At 28.8% G+C, this 16,450-nt stretch overlaps 2 protein-coding genes across 3 annotated transcripts; both read right to left on the bottom strand.

The window, feature by feature from the left end:
- Nucleotides 1–2,337: 2,337 nt before the first annotated feature.
- On the bottom strand, nt 2,338–6,447 carry LOC137812086 (NAC domain-containing protein 73). Of its 2 annotated transcripts, none has more exons than XM_068613977.2 (4): nt 6,279–6,447; nt 5,912–6,155; nt 5,586–5,775; nt 2,338–3,233 (listed from the first exon to the last, which is right to left on the bottom strand). In XM_068613977.2, the coding sequence occupies exons 2-4, from the start codon at nt 6,071–6,073 to the stop codon at nt 2,662–2,664; spliced, it is 924 nt and encodes a 307-aa protein (XP_068470078.1). In that variant the 5' UTR covers nt 6,074–6,155; nt 6,279–6,447; the 3' UTR covers nt 2,338–2,661. The 2 variants fall into 2 exon arrangements, with proteins under 2 accessions (XP_068470078.1, XP_068470079.1); XM_068613978.2 differs by having other exon boundaries at nt 5,912–6,148; nt 6,279–6,418.
- A 7,209-nt stretch (nt 6,448–13,656) lies between these two features.
- On the bottom strand, nt 13,657–14,777 carry LOC137809772 (serine/threonine-protein kinase-like protein ACR4). Its single transcript, XM_068610856.2, has one exon. The coding sequence runs from the start codon at nt 14,653–14,655 to the stop codon at nt 13,657–13,659; it is 999 nt and encodes a 332-aa protein (XP_068466957.1). The 5' UTR covers nt 14,656–14,777.
- Nucleotides 14,778–16,450: the final 1,673 nt, after the last annotated feature.

Genomic DNA, 16,450 nt, shown 5'->3' with positions numbered 1-16,450 from the left:
TTTAGATTTTTAGTTAGAAAAATGGTTTAATTCCTTGTCCAATAACTCATTTATTAAGACTTAATGGAAAAAAAAAAGTATCTTAATAACATTAAGTGTGATAGATGAAGGTATAGAAAGATTTGATGGAAGAAACGTGCGAGTGAGCCTATATAAATCAAAATTCAAGTTTCTTTACTGAATAAAAACAAAAAATCTGAATAAAAGAATTAGAAAATATAATCTACAATATTTTATAAACAAGTTTGGAAGTAAATAATCTGAAAAAAAAGGGAAAACAAAATTTAAAATAAAATGGAAATAAAAAATCTGAAATTTCTGAAAAAATGGACACTGAGAATTTGTGGACAACATCAAAACCACAATCTAATTCCAAGATTCAAGGAAAGCAAATAAACCTATAAAATATATAAGCTTGGAGGAGAAGGATGGAGTCCTCTAGGAGATGTTCATAGAATAGAGCATTACTGTTTTTATTTTTTTATTCTCTTATGAATTTGTAATGAACTCTGAAGTTACGTGAAATTAAGATATTGCTCTCCAATATTTATATGAGGTTGTTCTAAACAGTTTACTTTTTTTAGTTCTGATTTTTATTATTAGAATTATTTTTAAACGCATATTGATAATTCAAATTTTTGCTTTTTAATTCAAGAAGTAAATGACTAAAATCCTTATTAATACACATGAAAACTAATAAGGTATTGAATAAATTAGTAAATATTTGTTTTATTAATTATAATTTATTGAATGTATACGCTGCGTATGAATGTATAGCTCACCCGGGTAGAAGCTCCCAAAATGGTGTATTCAGTTATCTCTGGAAAATCAAAACCTTCCCAGTGTGTTAACCACAACATGGAGAGTCCTTATAAGTAGAATACCTACAAGAGAAAATTTGAGCAGAAGAGGGGTGATCTTGAATACAATTATCTGCGCGATGTGTGAGTTAAAGGAGGAAACATGTCAACATACTTTCATTGAATGTGATGCTGCTCAGAGGGTGTGGGTGTTATGTCTTAGATGGATCGGCATTGTATCGGTCCAGCAGAATACTATCGTATCTCATTTTGAAAGTTTTTACCTACCCCAACTTAGTAGTAGACAAAACCTCTTTTGGAAAGGAGTGTGGGCAACTACAGTGGCAGGTATATGGGAGCAAAGGAATTTCGTTGTCTTTAGACAAGGGAAAGTAGATGTGGAGGAGATTGTTCAGAAAGTCCAGTTTAAATCCTGGCAGTGGTTAAAGTACAGGGGCTCCTCTTTTAACTACTCTCTTACAAATTGGATGTTGAATCCCCTTATATGCATTAGAAGTTACAAATAAATGGGGAAGGAGGTCATGATCGCCGGTCGATGAAGTGGCGCTTCCATATGTGTGTAGTCGGTGGTCGCCGAAATTTTGCAAGGTCAAAACTGGAAAGGCGCCGGTTGATGAAAAGGCGATCTCCATGCGAGCGTAGTCGGTGGTCATCGAAGGTATGAAAAGGTAAACATGATCGTCGGTCGATGAAGCGGCGTTCTGGTCAACATGTTCGTCGGTCGTTGAAACGGCGATTTCCTAGCGTGCGTAGTCGGTGGTCGTCTGCAAAGTCAACATGATCGCCGGTCGATGAAAGGGCGTTCTCCATAGGTCAACATGATCGCCGATCGAAGAAGCGACGTTCTCCATATGTGTGTAGTCGGTGGTCGCCGAAGCTATAGAAGGTCAACATGATCGCCGGTCAATCAACATGATCGCCGGTCGATGAAGCGGTGCTCCCCATATGTGTGTAATCGGTGGTCGCCGAAGTTCTGCAACGTGCATGGGTAACTCGTCGTGTGGCGAGGTGAATGTAGGTGATTTCGGTTCTGGGTGTTTCGGTAAAGTTGATTGTTGCTTTAGGTAACCTGTTGGTTTTTTTTGGGTTTGGTTTTCTCTCTTTAAGGTTGTTCTACTCCAACCATAAAGGAGAGTTTCTTTTGTGAATGATATAGGAAGTCCACTTCTGGTTACTGTATATGGGTTGGGATACCCCTGAAGTATTCCCTTTAATTTTATTTATTCATTGTTGATAAAAAAAAATATGTATCTTTGTGTAGAAGAAGCATCGGTTTACCCTAATTACTCCATTCTAATTAAAAAATTCCTTCATGATAAAAAAACAAGAAGAAATAGGTGAAAGCATCACCAACACCCTAAATAATGACGGGAACATTAACTCACAATCAAAGCGTTGTATAAATAAACGACCAAAAGTTATCAGCAGTGGATAAATATAATTAATAGCAAGGCATCTATAGTTATCTATGGCAGAAAAAAAAAAAAAAGGAGAAAAAGGTTTACAAGTAAAAGCATTATAAAACAGTAGTAGTTTGACATAGAAAAATACAATTGAACGATTTTACAAGTTTACCTGTACATTAAACTTACATATAAAACAACAGTATCGGAACAGACCGTTTTGGCCTCTCAACTTCAACCAGGGTCAAATGGTTTATCCTCCTCCAAATATATAGGTATCCAATTCGATCAAGCTACTCTTATTTCTTCCATCCCATATATATATTTATATAGAATAAATACATTATATATATATATATATAATAAAAAACCATGAACATGAATTATATATATGGTCATTGTGACTATATTATCTATGAAGAAAGTTTTTGAGAGAGCTATTTTGTGTCGAGCCTGGCTTTGGTGGCATCCATTGCTAATCGAATGAAAGAAGAGGTATCAGCTTGCATGACCAAATTTGGAATAAGTTGAGGTGAAGCTTCCCTATTGTTGCGACCACCCACATGGTCATAATTTATGAAAGAAGGGTTGTAGTACTCCATAAGAGTTCCACTTCTAGGTATTATATCCTCATCATCAACACTTTGATACAGATCCTGCTTTGTAATGGAATTACCACATTGTCGAGGTTGTGTTTGGTAGAACACCTTTGAAACCACTAACTCTCCATCTTTCTCTTCTTCATTGCTGCCTAGATGGTATTGATGCATCACCCAATTCGTCTTCTCCGGCTTCTTTTGCCTCCCATAGTTGGTGTAGAGCACCAGTATTTTTTTGAAACCCTTCACAGCACCACCAACAAAAACTGGTCTCGTTTTGCCTGTTTTATGCCACCTTGTCTCGCTCCCCTCTTCATCGGTGTGAACCTTTCTTCTCTTCCTTGTTCCGGTTGTGTATGCTTTGGATGGCCTATGAAAGAAGTGGCGGATCTGTCCATCTTTGCTTACACCTGCAATTCTTCATGGGATAATATGTTTCATATATCTTGTATCATATAGAAAATATTTATGCATCTTCTGATTTGCACCTATGAGATTTATGCATGAAGACAAATGCAGAAGGAAAACAGATCAAAATCAGGAATGCAAAACAACATAAATCAGCATTATAATTTAGTTCGAGGATATATATCAATAGGGAAAGATAAAATAATTAAGGAGAAGACAATGGAGGGAGTTATGGACTCGTTGTGAGTATAACAAAAAGGTGGTCGTATCAACCCCAACATCGTTCTTCCACGTGCATGAGTATATATAATGCATGCAGATTTCAATTTTTATATTGAGTAAATATAACATGGCTTTTTGGTGAAGATATGAAAAGCTAAATTGCTTCTCCACCACTTAGTTTGTTCTTTTCTCTTTTTTTCTTTTACCTTCTTGTCTTTATTAACATAATCAAGTTATTAATCAAAATATTGTTTCCCTTTCTCCCCTCTTATCCTCTACTTCAAAAAAAATACAATAATATAACATTAAATATTAACAATAATTATTAAAGGGTATAAAAAAATAATTAAATAAAAATTAATTTTAAAAAAATATTGATTAAATTAGATATTATCTCACTACAAGAAAATCATGAAATAGAAACCAATTTTTAGAGACCAAAATAATTAGTTACAATAGGAACTAAAATAGAGACCATTTTAGAAACTAAAAAAAAAATGTTTCTAAATTAGTTTCTATTATTTTTTATTATTGTTAAATAGTTTCTAAATTGGTATCTAATTAGCAACTAAGATTTTAACTACCAATTATTTAGTTTCTAAATTTGGTAGCAAAAACCTTGGTTGCTAATTAGATACCAATTTAGAAACTATTTAACAATAATAAAAAATAATAGAAACTAATTTAGAAACCAAATTTCTTTTTAGTTTCTAAAATGTTCTCTAATTTAATTACTATTGCAACTAATTATTTTGGTTTCTACAAATTGGTTTCTATTTCATGATTTTCTTGTAGTGTCTTATATACTACAGTGGTATATAAAGTAATTTCTATTATTAATAAAAATATATAAATTAGTTTTTAAATTGCTATCAATATTTTAGTTACCAATTAATTTAGATGATAGTTAAAATAATATAAATTAATTTAGGTATGATTTACTATCTAAATAGTATATAATAACTAATTATTTTTTTATCTCTAAAATTAGTTTTTATTGTATTATTTAATCATATGTCGTTTTACTATTAGAGGGGGAGAGAGAGAGAAAAAGGTGACGAGTGATTTCAGTTCAAATTGGTCGTATTATCTATTTATCTGGTAAGCTTAATATGAAAACTCACCCAATGAATAATGAATAAGTTGGAAAGAAACATCAATGAGCGTATTAATTGCTAACATTTTTTCCCCTAAAAGTAATATTGCTCAAGAATTTATGAAAAGAATATATGCATTCACTTGCTAGATGGCATTTGGATAAATGTAAGATGAGATGCCACCATTGAGTTTGGTAGTCATTGACAACACAAATAAATTATTTTCCTTGAAGAAGTTGGTTTACAGATTTGATTAGTCCTCCCGTTTGTTCCTTCATTTCTTCCAAGAAAAAGACTCATCAAACATAATAACTCCTAACGAGTGAATTTTTTTATTGCTACGTTATAAATTCAAGAAAATCAAACAAAAAAGAAGTTTTTTTTTTCGACAGGTAAAGTATCTCATTCAAGGTTATCTGTTCATTTTCACCCCTAATTTTCACAAAATAGGCTCCCATCACTTTTAGAATCTCTTCCATGGCAAGTATAGAATCTTAAAAACAACAGCAGATTTCTACGTAATAGTTTCATTTGTAGAGTATAAATGTCTTCGCATTAATTCTTTCTTAACTTGCTAGCTTTTTTTCTAGCAAACCTATAGTCATCACGAAAACCTTGTTTCATGAATGATAAAATAACACTTAACACTTACACTATTCAATATGATGCTTCCCAATATATTGAAATTTCAATTATAACCTCTAAACCGTGGTTTGAAGCCGTAGGCAACCGCGTATATCAAGGTTTTTGGAGTTACTTTAACCGTAGTTATTGGTTACGAGGAATCACAATGAATTCGTAACCGTAACCACAACTTTAAACATTTTACAAACCATTCAAAAATTGTAAACTTTTACCCTATTTTATGGTAGACTATGGTGTTGAGAAGATAGAGACAAGAAGGGAAAACTGCTATAAATATGGTAAGTAGTTAATAAAATGAGGTAGGAGATAGAAGAAAAAGAAAACATATGCTTATAACTATCTAGAAGCATCAAAGACAGGACAAAATTAATAAATAAATAAATGAAAGACCTGGAAGCTTTTCTGGATGCGTATAACAGATCCCGTTCTCCCCTTCAAGCGTTGGTATGAACTCATCAATTAGAGGATGGAGCTTGGGAACATCACAAAGTACCTTTGCTTCCAAATGCTCTAATATCTCTTGGTCATTCGGATCAAATTTCACACCAGCTGGTAACCCCGGCAAGTCATTGATTCCAGTCTATTCATTCATATAAAAGTTTGTAAGATAAACAAAGCAAGTTTCTTCACCAAAAGCAAACAGACAAGGTTTTATAAAATAAAAAACACATAACATATGGTGGTGAATGATCAAATCAAAACCTCTTGTTCAGTACCTGATCTTGGAATTCAATGTTATGGCCACATGAGGGGCAAGTTATGGTGCGATTTTCGGATGGTTTTGTGTCAGTAAGAAGAGTGTTATTAGTTGTAGGAGTAAGAGTGGGCGCAAGCAGTTCAATTCCCCTCTCCTCATCTGAGTCATTGCACCATGTCATCTCTTTCTCCTATATGCCCATATATCCCAAAACAGATCCTTGATTTCCTTCACACCTCCTTATAATATCAGCTCCCTATTAGCTAATAATATAACCAAGAAAGAAAAAGTAAACACAAAAAGAATAGCAGAGAATGAGCAGCATAAAAAGGAAAAGATAAAGCTCATAGCCTTGTCTCTTTCGAGACAAGTTTTTCCAGATTCACCTCTTGTTTTTGGTAGGGAGAAAATCAATTCTATTGGTCTCCCACTTTTGCTTCTCCTACATCTGTTATGTATGTATAATTGAGCTAGGTTTGGTTTTCCAAACTGTTTGCACTGTACCAACTTCGAGAGAGAGAGAGAGAGTGAGAGGGAGCAAAGGGTATAACCGATAAAAGAAAGGTGGGACTCAAAAGTGGGTTCTACATATAGAAAAGGATGCTTGGACGCCAAGTTTGCTTGTCCCCGTATATACGGTTGGATCAAGGACTAAATTATGAGCTTCAACTCTTGGCTTAGTGAGTTAAAAGGATGTTATTATTATGCATGAAAGATTAATTAGATTGGTTAAGGAAAGAAAATTAACTATAATTGTATGAACAATGAGAACACTAAATAAGAGAAAGAAAAAAAGGTAGAAAACGGTGGTGGGTAAGAGTGGAGATGGGGCAACCTGATTCTTCTTAGGACGTTTCACCTTTTTAGCAAGAGCATGTGTGCGTGTTAGGAGTTCAGCTGCAGTGTCAAATTAGAGTGTCCTTAAAGCTTTGTAAAAATTCACAGACATATATCAGACACGTACATACGAACCGACAAAGAATGTAACATAAACAATACGCTTATGATTAATGTATACATCTTTGCACCAACCAACAAAAATACTGTATATACCCTTTTAACCCCTTTCTTCAGGTAGACTTCTTAAGTAACGGGTCTCTCTCTCTTTCTCCATTTTCTCATTCTCAGCACATACACGTTCTCCTTCCTAGCTCAACCTAAATGTATATGAACCTTCATGTTTTTTCCACGTAATTTTGTTGATCTGACATGGGCACATATATAAATGAATGTCACAATCACCTAAGCATATTATTATTTATAAAATGAACTACAGTTGATGGTAATGCGGTGTATGACGCTTGCTGCTTAAGTTGTTGAACATTTTCATGATGCCACACCTTGTTGTGGCGTTTTTGTCAGTTAACTTTGAAATTTATGTGATGTGGAATGTTGAAACCAGTGATTTTTAGTATCTACCTACGAAGACATATTAGCATGACATAACTCTTCATTGAGAATTGTGAATTAATATTTTTCTATGTATCACCCGACACGTACGTCGTTGTCAACTTCTCAAAGAAGCTACACAGTACGAAACTTAGGTATTAAGCTCCAGCTCTGCTCCTATTTGTGTTTTTTTTTATGAAAACTTTAACGTTCGGGGTTAGGGGTTTTTTATAATGTTGTTTTTCCAGATATAAGGGCTTGGTTTAAGGTGTGCAAAATGTCTAGTTGTCTTGCAGTTACTGTAGATAAGGGTTGTTTGTTTGGAGAAAGAGGTAGTGAAAAAAGGAGAAGAAAAAACTTTATACCGAAACGTGATATGTGCCATGGCATGGATACGGACGTAGAAGCACCACGTAGACGCGCGATTTTCCCTAAGCTACACGTTTCCATTTTCTAAATTATATGCATTTCAGTTCATGCAAAAAAATACAGATTATTTTTTAATCCAACTAAATTTGACAAACAACAAACTGTACAAAACTCCTCATTGCTGCTAAAAAACATGAACAATATTCATATTAAATGTGACGATGCCGTTATATACATACATATATATCGTAATTTCTTTCATCTTTTAAACATCAAATTAGTTATCTCATGTGTTTAAGATGAATTTAATGATTTATTATTAATTTCTCAAGATATGACATTCTTTAGATGACTGAACTCTCTCAATAAATTAGATAAATATATTAACTTTATTTTTAAAATGTTTTGCACTGTTTACGTGTTGGAATTGGATTCACAAGATCAAATTTATTTCACCCTAAAATATTTCCTTTAATTCATTTAATTTTTGTTATAAAAAAAAAGATGAAATTTACTTGTATCATTTTAGCATCTATCAAAGACTCTCTTTCTTAATTATTCACATTACATTTTTATTATTATCCAAAAAAAAATATTGAATAAAAATCAATTTAAAAAAATATTATTGAATAAAAATCAATTTAAAAAATAATGATTATACTGATTAAATTATATACAAAAAAAAATTATTAGTATATAAGATAATTAATAAATATTTTTTAAATTAATATCTAGTTAGTTATCAAAATTTTAGTTACCAACTTTATAATTAAATATCAATTTAAAAACAAATTTATAAATTTTATTAATAATTAATAATTTTTTAATTTCTAAAATAATATAATTTAGTCAATATAATCATTAATTATTTTTTATTTTTTGGTATTTATTTAATAATTTAAAAAAAAATTATCAACAATAAAATTAATGAATAAATATCAGTCACTTTAATAGTGGTCTAAGCCTTATAGAAATTTTAAGAAGTTCATGAAAAATTAAAGAATAAAGCACTTCGGTGTTAAACAAAAGCTTATGTTTAAAGTTTAAGCATTAGCTGGAGAATGATTCTCGAAAAAGGGAGATTCCTTATATGAATTTTTGTTAGCGAACCCTCTAATTAAAATTAAAAAAGGATCAGTACCACCTTTGTTTGAGTTTTACCCATTGATTTGTGATCAATTTTAACTGTGGCTATTTTTTTAATGGGTATTAAAAAAATTATCTAATTAATGAGTGTTAAAAAATCCATTTAATACAGGTTGAATATGTTGGATGATCCACACAATTATGCAATTCTTAATAATTTAGTATATTTTGTCAAAAAAAAGTAGTATATAAATTGTATCACTAAAATTTATTTTAATATTGTCATGACCAACCTTTTAAAGTAACTAATGGTGAGAAAATAATGCCGACAAAATGTAACCTTTAAGAGATCTAAATTAATTGTTTTTTTAGTTTTTAATGAAATATTAATTTCTTATTTGTATTTTCTCTAAATAAATTATATTAATTTTTATATTTGTAACATATAAAAGTAAAACATCTATTAATAAAATTGTTTTAATAAATGGTATATATTTTTCTATAGAAAAAAACATAATTTACCATCATTTTAAAACTGGAATCTTGTATAAGTAACAAAACTAATTAGAATGTTAATTTGTTGAATATTTGTAGACTTTTGATTTAATTAAAAAAAATGCCAACTCAATTAGTCTAACTTAACCTGAACATATGTATGTTGTAATCCAAATTGGTGTTATTTGTCATAGTTTAAATCTTTGAATGTGGGCATTCCAACAATTAGTATCTATTTTAGGTTTAAGATTATCTTTTTAATTCAAAATTTGATATGGTTTCTTCAAATACAAATTTCACATACTTTTGTTGTATAAAAAAACATACTTCATTTGTTTTCTTAATCTTTGGTAACTTAAATAGCATATTGTGTTAAGAAAGTAGAATAAAGTTATTGTAATTCAAGTGTCAAAGTTTTGTGTTAAATATCATATTCATTTATTTTATTTAGTTGACAAACTAAGTTTTCTCTCCTTATTAAGAGAAAGTAATAAAGTTTTGTTATTAATAATATTAATAATTTTAATATTATCAATAATAATAAAAATAATATCAATAATAATATATTTAATATTATTAATAATTATTATTATTATTATAATAATAATAATAGATCAGGCAATTTAGTGACGATTATTATTATTTTTATTATGTTATTATTATTATTACTGTCATTATTATTATAATTAATATTACTATTATTTTTATTATTATTATAATTATTAATATTCTTATTATTATTAATATTAGTATAAATATTATTATCATTACTGTAAATATTAATAATAGTAATAATAATATTAATATTAATATCAATATTAATATTATTATCATTATTAATATTAAAATCATTATTATTATTATTACTATTACTATTCATATTAATATTAATATTTTTATTATCAGTATAATTATTAATATTATTGTTACTTTAATATTATAATAATTACTATTATTATTATTATTACGTTAATATTATCATTTTAATATATATTAGTATAAAATAAAATTATTACCTTTACTTTATAATAAACTATTATTAATAATAAGAAAATTATAAATATTATTATAACTACTATCATATTTATTTTTAATATTATTATCATTATTATTATTGCATCAATTTATTAAATTAATATTTTTTTTGTTTTAGTATATATTAATATAAAATAAGATTATTATTACTACTATTATGAAAAGTATTATTATTATTTTCATTGTTATTATTTTTATTTTTATTATTATAATAAATTATTATATTAATATTTTTATTTTAGTATATATTAATATAATATAAAATTATTAACATTACAATTATCATAAATTATTATTAATATATTATCATAATTATTTTTAATGTTTTTGTATTATGTTTATTATTATTACATTAATTTAATAAATTAATATTTTTATTTTGTTATATATTCATATAAAATAAATTTTTATTTTTTTTAATTAATATTATTATTATTATTAAATTAATTAATATTATCTTAATTGTTATTTTTATTATAATTGTATTAATATTGTTAAATTTATTGAGGAATAATATTGTCGTTCAGTTGCAAATGAATATTAAATAAATATTGATTAATATTTAATTATTGACAATTTTTTACTTATAAGTTTAAAAAATAAATAATAATTATCGACAGGTATCCAGAAGTAAAATTTATCTTCATTCTTCAACGACAGAAACATCAATATCTTCATCACAAACAATGGTAAAGAGCTAAACTAAATTCGAGATTTCTACAAAAAAGAAAAATGGAAAGTAAACAAAAAAATAATTTGAAAAATGAAATCCTTCATGTTAATTAATATTTGATAAAGGCTATTTTATTCGTATTATTTAATTTTAAATATAAAATTAATGTTCATTTTGAATGTTGCTTATTTTGCGGAAAGTTATGTTATTTTTTATGTTGACAAATGTTAGTGTTGACATAGAATTCCTTTAGTTAAGTGTTACTTAATAATTAATTTAGTTATATTGTATTAAAATTAACTTAACCACCCTCTAGTATCCATTTTGTGCAACACTGCATAACATTCTGGCAGTTAATCGTCTTATAGTGTAAACTCACAAAAAATCAATCAATTCAAAATATCTTAGTGTAAAATCCGGTAGAGTTTTGATTGAGAAAAAAAGAAGCATTATTGATAAGTAAAATTTGTAAGTTGGAATTGGTGAATGCATGCATGCCACTTTAAGAGGTGCTCAAAAGCGATCAATAATTGAAAGGAAATGATGTACGGTTTTATATGTGTGGTGTAAGAAAGGTTTTCCAACAGCCATAGAATTCTGAATTTTTTTGTTCTTATATTACATACTTATCATTATAAAATTTCCAAAGATTTTCTTCTATACTTGCTTGTACCCTTACTAGTTAAGGGTATGTTTCGCTTTCATTCACTGTCATTTTCCTACACAAAAATCAATTCCACCTATGCTCATTGCCATGTTGGTAGGCCAAACCAAATTCATAAAAAGACAACAAACACGCAATTATTCAGTGTGAATGCAAGACTTTTCCTTCAAAAATACAATTAACTACACTTTACTATTTACCCAATTTAAAAATATTTATTTTACTATTTTTATTTTTATATAGCTTTCTTTTAGTTGTTCTCAATTTAAACGTTAAATACATCAACCAACATGTCAAACACTTATTTTTATTAAAAATAGTAAAATAAACAGTTCTAAAATATAAAGTATCATATTCAAAAAATTTAAAACTTAACCAATATTGAAAAAAAAAACACTAAAACAAAATTCATTTACTTATTCTATGTAGAGTTAGAAACTTACGGTACATTTAACAACTGCATTAAAAAAAAGGAGAATCATATTTTAAAATTATAAATTCAAATAAACAAATAGTAAGGCAAGTAGAAATGTTGAGAATATTTTCTTAATACTCTTTATTTAAATTAGTTTTTAGGAAATCTTGTAGTTTTTTTTAAATATGTTTTCATATACAAAATATATTTATTTATTATTTAGATTTAGGAAATTAAGATTGATATATTATTAAATTTGATATTTTGTAACATTTTGTTCTATATATAAGTACATAAACAGAATAAATAACTCTTCTATATAACATATCTTTTATATTTCCAATATATATTTTTAAAACCCTAAAACCCAACCTGACTTGAATAATCCATGGATTAAATAAGTTTTTTTTGGTGAACTTTGCTGGTTAACCACAACATGCATCATTGAATCCAATTCAACCCAAAATTTAATCTTTTTTGCTTTTTATTAATTGTGCATTGTTTGATGTATTAAATAAACTGTTGTTATGAAAATTGATGCTAAAAATTCTTAATGTATCTTTATCTATGTAGGTTAAGACATTTAATCCACGAATTTTGTGGAGTGGGTGCAATTTGGAAAAAAATAAAATTCTTTTAGAACATAAACTATATAATTGAATTTCTATATTAATGCATATTTAGATTAGCCAAAGTTGAAAAACGAAAAAAATAGTAAACTTGTTTATGACCATCATTTCAGTTAGCCCTACGTGCATACACAGACATAAGTAATGTCTTTTTTTCAGCTCAGACATAAGTAATGTGTTACTACAAATATATCTTATATTAGTTGAGAGCAATTTTTTCATCCACCATCATCCTTTCTTCATGCATTTTGGACTGTTGAAAAATTTTAAATTACTTATTATTTAAATTTTAAATTACAAAATTTGAAAATATATTTTAGAATATATTATCTGAAATATATTTTTAAATCTAAACCAAATTATATAATATAAAAATATATTATGGATTTTATAATTCATAATACATTTTTGAATTTAGAAATACATTTCAGATTTTTGGATTACACAATCCATGTATTTTACAATTTAAAATAAATTTTTAAATTTCATATAATAGATTCATATAATATATAATTAAAAAAAATCATCTCAGGAATAATTTAAACTTTTCCAACACCTATGGAGGTGCAAGAAGAAAGTAGGAGGTGCTAACAGAAATTATATTAGTTGAGTTTGAATGGGCTTGTAGATATTATTTGATAATTTTAATGAATGACTATATAAATCCGTCTTTGGGGCAATTTCTTTTAACATCCGCACACTTTTTTCTTGTACCTGTCTAAATGTTAGAAAAGTCTAAATTTTTCATCAATCGGAAATATTATAGATTATATAATCTATAAATTTATCTTGAATTATACCATCTGGAGTTGAAAAAATATTTCTAATTGTACAAACAAAAAATGTAATTATACAAACTAAAATACATTTCAATCCAAAAATATATTTTAAATTATATAATCTACAAATATATTCTAAATTACATAAATTTAAAATTCAAAATATGTTTTTGAATCTAAAATATATTATAAATTATGTATTTTAAAATAGATTTTCATAACCAGCAGGATCATATGCACACTTCCATCTCTAAATTGTTCAAAATAGTTGTGACTTGTTCTATGGAAGGCCTACACTTCCTTGAATTAGCAACGCAAGCTGAGGCAACTTTGGCTAATCTAAACAAAGGCTTCATGTCAGAAGGAATTACCAACCTAGGATCCAAAACTTCACCAAAACTCAATGCTTTGATCAAACCCAAACACCACTCTGCTGTCACTCCTTCCTTGCATCCTCTACCACTTAATAGCTCAAGCATCACAATCCCTAACCCATAAACATCACTTTCCTTGCTTGCACCACCCCCTCTTTGGTTCCAATACTCATCATCCACATCACCTACTAGCTCTCTCTTTTCTCGGGGTGCCAAAAAGTCTAAACCATAATCACAAATCCTAGGACAAAAGTTTATATCAATTAAAACATTTGAGGACTTGACGCGCCCATGTATAATGTTTGGTGTTGCCACTTCATGCAGGTACTGAACCCCTCTTGCTGCCCCTGCTGCTATTCTAATCCTCTTGTTCCAATCCAAAAGAGATGCTCCATTAACGTTTTGGTGCAGATAGAACTCCAAGCTCGTCATGCGCACAAACTCCATCACTATAACTCTCTCACCCGGTGCTTCTGAAAATCCAATTATAGGAACTATGTTGGGATGTTGAACTGAAGAGAGCCATTTCAACGCTGATGAGAATCCTAACCCTGCATTGCTCAACACAAGCACGGGATGGATCCTTTTCACAGCCACAAGCTCTCCATTCTCCTGCACCCCAGCATACACGGTTCCTAGACGACCCTTTCCCACAATTCTCCTGTGGTTGAAGCCATCAGTGACAGCATCAATGTCCATCAGTGAGTACACACGAGCACAGTGCTTCACAGAAGGAGTTTCTTCGCACTCAACTTGTTTCTTCTTGCATGCAAGAAAGAGGACAACACCAAGAATTATGAGGGACAAGGATAGAGTGACCATGACCAAATCATAGGCAATGTACCCATGGTTCATTGTTTGAGATCTTTCTTAGTTTTGGATGACGCAAGAGGTTGCAGAAAAGATTAACTTCTTTTGCTTGTGATGTTGGGCTTATTGAGTAGCCAAGAAGGAATAGAGGTAAGGAAGAAGGTGGCATAAAGGGAGAGATTGGATGGTATGTCAAAGAGAAGTGTGGAAAATAGGTAATAATATATATGATTCAAAGTAGGTGAGAGATCAAACCGTTGAATAGAAGGTGTGAAAGAGAAAATGGTCTGAGAAAAGGGTGGATTGATGAGAAAGTTGAGAGGTTTATAGTAATTGGATTTAGCTGTGGAAGTTCATCGTTGTTGCTTTAATTACTAAAAGGATACTTTAAAATGACATGACATAACACAGTGAAGGGTTTTTGTGTCTGTTTCGTAAGGATAAGACTTATATTTCAGATGTCGGTTTGAATTTTATTCTTGTAAAGATTAAGTTAACGAGTTAGGTCTTTGTATCTATTGTTTGAGCACTCATATAGTACAATTTTAATTAATCTCAAGACACAGTTAAACTAAAATTTATATAAAAAATAACATGTACAAACACATATTTATATCAATTTCTGTACTCGTTAATATATATTTAATATATTAATATTATTTTGTATACTACTATTTTGGTTTTTTAAGTAAATGAAAGGTTAATCAAATATTAAAACAATTAAATAATGAATAAGGAATATAAGGATGAATTATTTGAAGAAGAATTTTTTTGATTCTAAAAAACTAAAAATATTAGGTATGTTTTAGTGATATGTGGAATACATAAAGTATTACGGATTGTTGCTCTTGAATACCTAATATCTAAATCACCAATCACCATTCCTTATAATAATTACATGTTTTTGGAAGTAACAAATCTAAAATGATAGAATATCCCCAATTCTATCTAGAACACTTAATCTAAAAGGTTTCAACATGTTATAGACGAAACAATAACCAACAAAATCGGAAAAAGAGATAAACTTACCTTGAATGGAGATCAACTTGATTATTGTCATGGTTAAGTTGTGGTTTATTGTTTTGTAAATGGTTAGCTGCTACATGGTTATGTCATGCAATGCTGAACCTAGATACTAAGATGTGGTTTTGTGATTAGCGCAATATAGGATAGCAGTGAGCTTTTCAATTATCTGTTACTGTTTTGGGTTTTTTTATATGTGAGGTTAGGGTATGTTATGTTTGTGGGTATGAGGTAGGTTGTTGTATTAGACAAATCATATAGAGAACATAACATATTTATAGGTATAGCTAGAGGTTTTTTTTTTGTACGTGACTCATTATTATTTAACATCTTTTCTTTTAAGAGTTTAAACATCTCTCAAATGTTTCATTTAATTTAGTTCATTCTTTATCTATAAAAGAAAACTTATTTATTTTTCTACATTCACTTAGTTTTAGTTTACTGTTACGATTACCAATAAATATTATTTTAATATATAACATATATTTACCATTCGTTCTCATAAAGTAAAGGTGTATCCAAGGGCACTTCTAGATAATCATCATTTCCCTACAATAATTTCTTCTATGTGATCCTCTTCAACATTGTAACTAGGACTTCACGTCATCTCACGTGAGTAGTTAGATATTTCATATCAATTAGAAATAACGATATTTAATAGTATGCAAGTTGTGCAAATTTGTTGGAAAAATCAGAATTAATTATCCCTCCTTGATATAGATACAAAATGGACGCTTGCGGAAACAATAAGCAAACAACAGAAAATAGAGCAAAATATAAATAATGACACCAAGAATTTTTAACGTGAGAAAACATT

This window comes from Phaseolus vulgaris, chromosome 2 (assembly GCF_051622355.1).
Source record: "Phaseolus vulgaris cultivar YP4 chromosome 2, ASM5162235v1, whole genome shotgun sequence".
In the NCBI taxonomy this organism is placed as follows: Eukaryota; Viridiplantae; Streptophyta; class Magnoliopsida; order Fabales; family Fabaceae; genus Phaseolus; species Phaseolus vulgaris.
The sequence above is the reverse complement of the archived record's forward strand: the minus strand, read 5'-3'. Positions and strand labels throughout refer to the sequence as shown.